General features: G+C 38.1%; 1 protein-coding gene and 1 long non-coding RNA gene across 2 annotated transcripts in view; one reads left to right on the top strand and one right to left on the bottom strand.

Annotated features, from left to right (window-relative positions):
* The window catches only part of LOC140321667 (uncharacterized), an 8682-nt gene extending 3578 nt beyond the window's left edge, over positions 1-5104 (top strand). Inside the window, exons 2-3 of the long non-coding RNA XR_011918994.1 lie at positions 1840-2166; positions 3274-5104. This is a non-coding gene — a long non-coding RNA (uncharacterized lncRNA). The remainder of the gene's footprint in view (positions 1-1839; positions 2167-3273) is intronic.
* A 3590-nt stretch (positions 5105-8694) lies between these two features.
* The window catches only part of FAM162A (family with sequence similarity 162 member A), a 4754-nt gene continuing 2787 nt past the window's right edge, over positions 8695-10661 (bottom strand). The window contains exons 4-5 of the mRNA XM_072398446.1: positions 9982-10090; positions 8695-9137 (exon numbers count right to left, since the gene is read on the bottom strand). Coding sequence (XP_072254547.1) covers positions 9060-9137; positions 9982-10090 — 187 coding nt within the window. The 3' untranslated portion in view covers positions 8695-9059. The remainder of the gene's footprint in view (positions 9138-9981; positions 10091-10661) is intronic.

The raw sequence follows: 10661 nt of genomic DNA, 5'->3' as shown, positions 1-10661 counted from the left end.
TCTACAATTTAAAAAAAAAATTTCATGAAAAACAGTGGATCACTTTTGGTACAGAAATCTAGACCTCAGTGTAACGCTCAGGTGGTTAACATATCTGTTTGTTAGCTTTGAAAGGGTCATTTGTTATTTGAGTGTTTGGTAGACATAAACAATATATATATAATATATTTAATTTAATTAATTCAAATATATTTAATTTAATCTTGTTATTCATTAATACATTTAAACAATCAATATATGGTTTATGGGCTACTTACATACATAGGGCTCAATTTATGAATTATTCACCCTGTAAATTCCTCTGAAAAATTATTAATGGTGATTTCAATGGTCATATTTTTCTACAGGTCACCAAATAAAACAGGGGTGTCAAACTCTGGCCTGGGTTCTATTTCAGTAAAGAGGGAGTTCCAGCAGCGGGCCACTCATTGGATGTGGCCCTGCATTGGCCGCGTCTATCATTTCCAGCACTCCCCCTCGGCTATATGCGAGAGGTGCCAGGAGGCTTTTAGAGTTACAGAGGCTTCTTGGCAACCCATGGCCTTGTGTCATATAGCGATGTCTCAGGCTCTGCGTAGCCTGCTGTTATCCAAGTGATGACAGTCGTGATCGCATCAAGGTTTTAAATCTAATAAAAAGGAAAAACTTCCTCAATTTTTTCAAAAAATTTTGAGTTTGGTCGGCAACTTTGTCTAAGTTTTTAATTTTGGCCCACTGTGTATTTGAGTTTGTCACCCCTGTATTAAATGAATGACTCGTTCTGCCACCTAGTGGCCAATTATCAAAATGCACAGCTGTCAATGAATAGGAAAGAAACACATTTTATCAGTGAATTGAAAAGGGAATAATTTAGAAAAGGAGCCCATAGAGAGGAAGCCGGGTCATCTCCTCCTCCTGTGTCACTGTCTGTATCTGTCTGTCACTTTTAACCCCTATTTAATGTACAGCGCTGTGAAATATGTTGGTGATATATAAATCCTGTTTATTAATAATAATAAAAAGATGAGAGAGATAAGTGATAAGTCTACGTGCATGGAGACCCGCATTGCCGTAAATTCCCAACCACCTCCCAGACCAGAGATTTTGGCTTTAGCCATAAATTCCAAGAATCCCCTGGAACAAGCTGTCTGTGCCAGGCGTTAGGAAATTTTAGCTAGCAAGTGAACCTGTCATTTGATATTATTCTATATTTATATTATAAGGCATACAATTTATTTTATTATCCAATAATCAATGAGCATAGATGTAAAGATTGGTTTATTTATCACACCAAGCCAGGAAATCACAGACGATGATATTACCATTTGGAGATTTTTTAACCCTTCTCTATTGTTTCTCTGTCCCAATCTAAAAGTGTTAGCTTCCTCGTCCTTGCTCCTACTTTCTGATACTTTAAAAGAAATCTCAAAACCCAACGCTTCATCCTCACCTACCCGTCTTCTTCTGTCTCCTAAACCCTCACTACTTCCCACCATTCCATATCCCCCCTCCTATTGTGTGATACTTCCTTCAGCTCTTAGATTGTAAGCTCTTCAGGGCAGGGTCCTCTCCTCCTCCTGTGTCACTGTCTGTATCTGTCTGTCATTTGTACCCATATTTAATGTACGTAGTATATTGGAGCTATATAAATCCTGTTTATTATTATTATTATTAATAATAATAATAATAATAATAATAATACTAATAATAATAATGGACTTTTAGAAGAAACTATAGTTACAGGAACATACAAGCTGTGCACCCACTACAAGGTGAACATTGCTGATCTCATGTCTATTAGTAATTTATGTGACTCATACTTTACAAGGACAATTGTTAACAGATGTTTGATCTTTTCAGCAAAGCCAAAAGTCAGTCTCTCCTCCTCCCAAGTTATAATCAAACCTGGAAATGAAAAAAATGTTACCTGCAAAGTCACCCAGTTTTACCCGGAAGCTGTGCAGATTCATTGGGTGAAGTACAAGAAGGGCTCCTATATTGGATTACCGGTGGACAGAGACATATATTTCACTGGACCGGAGGAAAACAGTGATGGGACCTTCAATGTCACCAGCCAGCTGACTGTGAGAGCCTCCAGCCTGGAGGAAGATGGAGATGTGTATTCCTGTACTGTGACACATATATCCTTCAGCCACAAAACATTCATCTTTACTCTGACAATGAAAGGTAAGTAAATATAAATATGAAAATCTAGTAGTATTTGAAGCAGTAAGTCATTCTGACTGACTTATCAAAGATCAAGACTGAAGAAGATAGACTATCATTGGAAACCTGGATAATCCAGCAAACCTGAAATGGATTCGGTCCTGGATTGAAAGAATTTGCCAAATAGTAAATATTTACATAGTAGGTCAGGTTGAGAATAAGTCCATCAAGTTTACCCACTAGGACAATAAACATATCCCAGGTATAAGACCCTATAGGTCAATCTTGGTCTGGAAGAAGGAGAAAAAAAACCCCGGGTACAATTTGCTCCAACAGGGGAAAAAAATTCCTTCCTGATTCCATGAGGCAATCGGATGTACGCTGGATCAGCAGTCTCTGTTATCCTTAATCCCCAATTATATCCTGTGCTTCTAGAAAACATCCAGCTTTTTCTTAAAGCAATCTACAGTAGTTGCTGAAACTACTTCCTGAGGGAGCCGATTCCACATTTTCACAGACCTTACAGTTTAAACTTCTTTTCCTCCAGACACAAAGAGCGCCCCCTTGTGCTTTGTAATGATAACCTGGACTGCATATTCCAGATGTGGTGTGACCAATGCTTTGTACAGGGGCAGGATTATGTCTCCATCTCTGCAGTCTATTCCTCTTTTATTACAGGATAGTACTTTACTAGCTTTAGATATTGCAGAAATGATTTTAAGTAATCCATTCCTGTTTTGTAAGATCACCCAGGTTCACCTAGTCTATCTTTTCAGTCTTGAAGTCTTCAGCTTAGAGGAAGATAGAGATGTGTATTCCTGTACTGTGACACATATGTTCTTCAGCCACAATGAAATACTCATCTTTAGTCTATGAGATAATTAAATCAATTAAAGTAATTAAAGCATTAAGTTATTGCTAAAAGTCTTGATAAGTTATGGAAACATGGGGCACTTTCTACCAGACCTGTATCCTATCATAATGCCTCATTACATTAACAATTTACACAATCACATTCTTTTTTTTTCTGTATGCTTCAATACAATACATATACATACATTGTACTTTACTTACTGTAATTTAGTGAATGTATCATTAATTTACATTTTCTGCTTTATGTCCTTACAGAGTCGCCTGCTGAAGACAAAATGCTGCTTGGAATTTCTGTATCAATGATAATAATATTAATAATAATAATAATAATATTAATATTAATAGTATCCCTTAAATACAATAGCCAGAAAAGGCTTCAGCCAAGTTCTCCGAGGTTTCTTGGTGACGTCGGTGCATTTGTCGGTCCAGGCAGGAGGAGCGGGAAATTCAAATAATTTTGTATTGGATTCAACACAAAATAGCACAAAGAAATCTTTATATAAGTTATATATACTTATATGTATATTTTATAATCTACTGTATATTACATGCTATTTTTTTATTTTTCTCTTTAAAGTTAATTATTAAATTTAAATATTGGATGTATTTCAGTGAAGCCTAAGCCTACAATGTAAAATAAATTTCTATGCAAAACAATGTAACACTTCTGCTGTGAAAATATGGACAGAATAAGAACGCTAAGGGGTTATTGGAACTGCCAATTCCAAGAATGCCCTTATTGATCTGCTATTGAAGCTGATTGACACCCCAGGTCACAATTAGGATTACCATCACTAAGTAGGAATTTATTTACCTGTCATTACCAAGGCCACTTCCCTAACCCCTTAAGCTGAAGTGAATGGGTCAGACCAAGGTGTAGATTGATTGATCCTGAACTAAAAAATGCAATGCATGATCAATACTGGAATATTGGCAATGTGCAGCAGAATAATACATTTAGTCCCTGAAGGAAGGGATACAGTTCCTACCATTATCATTAGGTCATATTGATATAAGGAAGTAGCAAGATTTTGTCTCGATTTATGTGAACATTATAATAAGGATTATAATATTATAATAATTGATTTGAGGTGAAAAGATGGCTCACATTCATGTGCAAACCACCAAAGGCAATAAAGTATTGAACAGCTTTTGATACCATCACTAAGCACCAGAGGACTGCACCTGCACCCAACAAGATAGTGGGGTAGACTTCCACAGGTGGGAGGAATTGCCACTGTGAAGAAGTGCCAGGTGTACACTAACTCCTGGCACCAATGGGCAGGAAGGTTAAAAATGTTTTCTTATTTTACTAAAGAGTCTCAAGGAAATTTGTAAAGAAAAGTTTAATCTGTTTCCAGGGAGTCAGTATATACCAGGCCTTAAGTAACAACAAGAAGGCTTCTATTGTAGGAATAAAATTCCGGGGGGACTGCTGATGTGAAGAGGGGATACTAATCCCCCCATTGTGTGCTACTCCCCCACCTAATAGATTGTAAGCTCTTCGGGGCAGGGTCCTCTCCTCCTGTATCACTGTCTGTATTTATCTGTCATTTGCAACCCCTATTTAATGTACAGAGCTGCGTAATATGTTGGTGCTATATAAATCCTGTTTATTAATAATAATATTAATGCAAGCAGTTGAGTCATAATACAGGGGTGTGGAGCAGAAAAAAACAGCAAGCAGTGGAAAACAGGACACAAAAATATAATGCAGTGGGTGATGTGAGACTACCGGATCCTAAGTGTATCTGATGACACTAAAATTTATTGCTGCATGCTTTAATAAATATATATATAAATATCACCAATGTATTATGCAGCGCTGTACATTAAATAGGGGTTGCAAAAACAATTGTATGTGTGGAATGGAACTTTGACCACCAAGTCTTTATATTCTGTATATTACAGCCAGGGTATGAAATATACAAGCAAATATTTTATAGCATACTTTTTTTACAAAATAAAGCTTTACTGAAATAGCAAATAACAGTGTACAGTATGTTACATTTGCAAGAAATATGTACATATTGTCAAATACAATTACAATAAATAAACATCCATGTCTGTTCATATTTATAATACATTTTCAAGTTTCAGCAAGTTTAATCATGTAAAATAACAAAATAAACCGCTACTTTATAATGGGTAAACAACAACAGTAAATTGGTCAAAATGTTGTAAAAAGCGCTCTTTTCTGTTTGCCCTTGTGGCTTTAGGATAGAGAAAAATAGAAAGAAGAAAGACAGAAAAAAGGAGAGGATATTGTGCAGAAAGAAAATATTTGTATCTTCGTATCTTTCAGAAGGACGGATTCTCTATGAAGTATCGTTGTACACATTTCTATGTTCTTGGGAGTCATGAAAGTTCCACCATAAGGCCCATAATATATCATAAGGTATATTATTTGGGTATTACATCCCAGGATCCATGAATCATTTCCTCCATTTCTGAAATACGATCAATCTGAGCAAACCATTCACGTATGTTTGGCCTAGACATTGATTTTCATAGTCTCAGAATCAACAATTTGTCAGCATTCAAAACATAAAATATTAGTTTTTTTATATTGCTGTGGTGTGTTGTGAGTGTGGTGTAGCAGAATTTGCGCTGGGGTTGTAATATGTTCCCCTGTAATTTTCAGTAACAAATTGATAACATCATCCCAAAAAGGTTGAATAATAGGGCAGCTCCACCACATGTGTAAAAAAAAGCCTTCAGGATATTTATTATACGTCACATTCTCGATCTCCGTCTCCTTACATATTGGATTTATTAGACTTTTCCAATAGCAAATTTCTTATTGCTGTTGCAAGGACATTGGTGAAATTATGTGCACGGTATTGGTGCTTTCATTCTTCACACTTGTAGGAACACTTATGTCTTAACCAAGTATATGTGGGAATTTTCTGACTGAAACAATCTAGGTAGCTGGAATGCTTTGCATTTAGCGACCACACTTGTTTTCCCATCCTAGTGATTGGACATTTTCCTAAATGTTTAGAGATGAAATGGTATTGATCAGTTCAAATAGGTTCCCAGTTTACTCTATTATAACTGCAGTAGTTGTGGTGCTGTCGGGACAGTGAGGCCCATTGATGTGCATGAGAGCATGAGCAGGCACATGTGTATATCATGACACGTCTGGTGGTCAGGAATCAGGATCACAGCCACATGTGTATATCATGACACGTCTGGTGGTCAGGAATCAGGATCACAGTCACATGTGTATATCATGACTTTAAAATGCCCCTACAGGTTTGACTTGATACTCACCACTTTTTCTGTAACGTGGCAATTTACCAGCCACTAAATAAAAAAAGAATCACCAGCATTGTGCTAATTCTCCACTAGGTGGCAGTCAATTTTCTTGTCACTGCTAGTTGGAAGGCAATCCTCTTTGTCACCACTAGATGGCAGTCAGATCATCTATATGCAAGGATTTCACAGAACATTGTACTTCATATAATTAATATTTGTATAATAATCAGACAATTGTTTCTCATTTTTGACATTTGTATTCTCTTACATTCATCGATATAATATTTAATCTTCAAGAGGAGGCGTCATTTCCTTCAGGTTGTTTTCATCTTTGCTTGGTTCCTGCTAAATTTATCAGCTCACACTTGGAGTGGAGCATTTTCATTTGCTAAATGTTCTGTTGTCACCCCAGCATAATAAATATTCTATGGGCATATAAAAGTTATTTCAACATTCAACAAACTGCAAATTAATACTAATACTGTTCTAACATTCAAATACAAACCCCAAGAAGTTAGTGATTTGCTTGTTATATCATTCCCTGTGCATCTAGATGAAGGAATGTTATTTATTGCACATGAAAAGTAATATATGTAGATAAAAGATATAGATATAAAAGTAGATATGGATTAACACAGAGATTCATTGGTTTTATTATTTCTGAAATTTTATGATTGTCCACTGGGTGGAGCTGTTCCCATTTTCCTTTTACAATGAATAAAATAAAAAATTTATAAAAAAATACAGTTTTATTCACAACTAATGAAAATTAATACAGCAACACCTATTAGAGATCACCTGGTGACAGGTGAACACACAAATAAATTGGTTTAATAGCCATGTAATTTTAGGTTTGTCCACTGGATGGTGCTGTATTTGTTTTCCTTTTGCAATGATATACAAGTTTATTCATGATTATTAAAATGAACACAGGGACACCTAGTGGAGATCACCTGGTGTCAAGGGTAAAATACATGGGTTTTTGAGTTGATGTAATTTTAGGTTTGTCCACTGTGTGGTGCTGTGCTTGTTTACCTTTTAAATGATTTACAGTTTTTTCATGAATATTGAAAATGAACACAGCGACATCTAGTGGACACCACTTAGAGACATGGGTGAATGCAGATAGATGAGTTTAGAGCCATGTAATTCTAAGTTTGCCCACTGGATGGTGCTGTGCTTGTTTTCCTGTTACAGTGATTTACAGTTTTATTCAGGGTTAAAGAGGAAGTAAACCCAAAAGCACCCAAAACAAAAAAAAAAAAAACCCCCACACCTTTTATCCCGCAGAGCAGTCAATCCATCAGGAGGTTTCTTCCTTTGGGTCCCACGTTGTCCCGATATCTGTCCTGGGCAGTCGCAGAAGGAGCTGCCATCTTCTCCGCTCTTCCTCGTATGTAACTCAAGAGATCAGGCGACGCAGATGGGAAAAAAAAAAACTTGACGATCGCACTGCGCATGTGTTGTCTACCCTTTTATGTAAAGTGAAAATTCTAAGAATACGTATGCTTTAAGGAAAATGAACACAGTGACAGCTAGTGGAGATCACCTGGTGAACACAGATAGATGGGTTTTATAGCCATGTAATTTTAGGTTTGACCACCGGGTAGTGGTGTACTTGTTTTCCTTTCACAGAGATTTACACGTTTATTCATGATTCATGAAAATGAACACAGGGACACCTAATAGAGATCACCTAGTGACATGGGTAACCACAAAAAGATGGGTTTATAGCCATATAATTCCAAGTTTGTCCAGTGGGTGGTGCTGTACTTGCTTTCCTTTTACAATGATTTAGTTTTTTCATGATTAATGAAAATGAACACAGCGACACCTAGTGGAGATCACCTGGGGACATGGGTGAACTCAGAAGGGTTTTTAGCCATGTATTTCTAAATTGGTCCATTGGGGTGTGCTATACTTTCTTTTCTTTTGATTCACAGTTATTTTCATGATTAATGAAACTGAACACAGCGACACCAATTGGGGATCACTCGGTGACATAGGTTTCTTAGCCATGTAATTTTAGCTTTGTCCACTGTGTGGTGCTGTAGTAGTTTTCCTTTTAAATGATTTACAGTTTTTTCATGATTATTGAAAATGAACACAGCGACATCTACAGGTTTAATCCTGAAAAATAAAAATGAGCACAGCGCCCCCTAGTGGAGATCACCTAAACTTGTCCACTGGATGGTGCTGTACTTGCTTTCTTTTTACAACAATCTACAATTTTTTTCATGATTGAGAAAAAAACAGCGGCACCTAGTGAAGGAGATTAATTCATGACCCCAGCCAGAGATTTTATCCAAAACTGTTTTGGCTTTAGATTCACGTTACAAAAGCTTCTTTGGTAACAACACAGAAATTTTACTACACCATCACACAATATCTGTAAAGAAATAAATTCCAGTCATCAATGTTTAACATCTTTTTATTGTGCCTCAAGAAGTGAATTATAATATAAACCTGAAATGACACAGAAGAAACCAAATACGAAATGTTTATCCTCAACTAGGAGCAAATTTTATAGGCCGGAGCCTTGCAAAAGTTTGACCTCCGATTTCCACTTGGTGGACACTGCGCCCCCTCTAGGAGGAGTATAGAACTATTCTAGCAGAGAGGGGTCTCGCTGATCATAACACTGATTTTTAAGCTTATATCATGTGGTGCAGGTCATGTGATCATCACTGACCACTGGCAGACGATGTCACTAAAATCTACAATTAATAGCAAGTCGTAATATTGAGCTGTTTTCTGATCCCCGCCCCCCCTCTTGCAGACTATTCCTCTGATTGGGACTTGAGTTGAGCCTTCTTCGCCAAGTTTATACTGGCCAGGGTTTCGTGTCGCCTGGCGGCCTGAAAGACAAATCTGAGAGTGAATAGTTAGAAATAAAGTTGGTTGTTGTTTTATTTTAGATATTGCTTTGGGATTTAGATTAGGTCCAAGGCATTCAGGAGGTGACGGTGACACAGAAAAGATTCTGTTGGGGTGAAATGAGGACAGCAGCTGCGTAATTCTTTCTTATCAGCATCGGCCTAGATAAGGTGCAGTGCAGCATTCAGCCAGCAGAGGTCACTGTCATGATTCTCTTGGAATTGTATATTATTATTATTATTAATAATAAACAGGATTTATATAGCGCCAACATATTACGCAGCGCTGTACATTAAATATTATCATTAATAAACAGGAATAAAATAGCGCCAACATATTACGCAGCACTGTACATTACATAGGGGTTGCAAATGACAGACAGATACAGACACAGGAGGAGGAGAGGACCCTGCCCTGAAGAGCTTACAATCTAAGAGGTGGGGGAAGGAGCACATAATAGGAGGTGGGGTACTATATTTTTCCATAGTAGGGTCATTGGACCAGGCGTCTTGGCAGGAGTCCACATAACTGGCTGTGCAGTGTGACAGTACTTTTACAAGGATCTGGGAAGATAATGTGAGCGGAGGGTAATAAGTCCCTGAAGAGCTCAGGGTCAGCCGAGGTCACATCCTGGACTCGAAGCCAAGAATTCAGCCAATGATAGAACACGTGTGACCTTCACATCTGGAGCCCATCCAATTGTACAATGAGAGCCGCTCAGAGTGTGCGTATTATCTGTGTCTGTGCTTCTAGGATTGTAAAGCGCTATGGTATATGCTGGCGCTATATTAATCTATATATAATGAAAAATGATTGGGAACTCACCCGCTTTCCAGAAATGACCATACCAATACAGCCCATGATGGTGAGAAGCATCATTATCACGGAGAACTTCACTCGCACTTTGCTCTTCGCTGAGTCCACCATCTCATGCCTGGGAGATAATTTATTTATTATACGTCGCCCCCGTGTGGTCTGATCAACATATAACATCTAAGAAAATGCAGGAGTGATATTATCTGATAAGGGAGTCAGCTGATCTTTTTGGGGCACAGCATATTGCTGAACCTAGATGTGACCAATTGAAGTACTCAGATTATAGCACTGCCCCCCACAGGCACCTCAAAGCACAATACTGCCCCCACAGGAACCTCAAAGCACAACACTGCCCCCACAGATCATAACACTGCCCCCACAGACACCCCAGATCATAACACTGCCCCCCACTGACACCCCAGATCATAACACTGCCCCCGCAGGCACCCTATATCATAACACTGCCCCCACAGGTACCACAGATCATAAAAATGACCCCACAGGTACCACAGATCATAACAATGACCCCACAGACACCCCAGATCATAACACTGCCCCCACAGGTAACCCAGATCTAATAACATTGCCCCACAGACACCCCAGATCATAACACTGCCCCCACAGGTACCACAGATCATAACACTGTCCTCACAGGCACCCCAGATCATAACACTGCCCCCACAGGCACC

The sequence above is a fragment of the Pyxicephalus adspersus genome, chromosome 1 (genome assembly GCF_032062135.1).
Source record: "Pyxicephalus adspersus chromosome 1, UCB_Pads_2.0, whole genome shotgun sequence".
Classification (NCBI taxonomy): domain Eukaryota; kingdom Metazoa; phylum Chordata; class Amphibia; order Anura; family Pyxicephalidae; genus Pyxicephalus; species Pyxicephalus adspersus.
The sequence above is the reverse complement of the archived record's forward strand: the minus strand, read 5'-3'. Positions and strand labels throughout refer to the sequence as shown.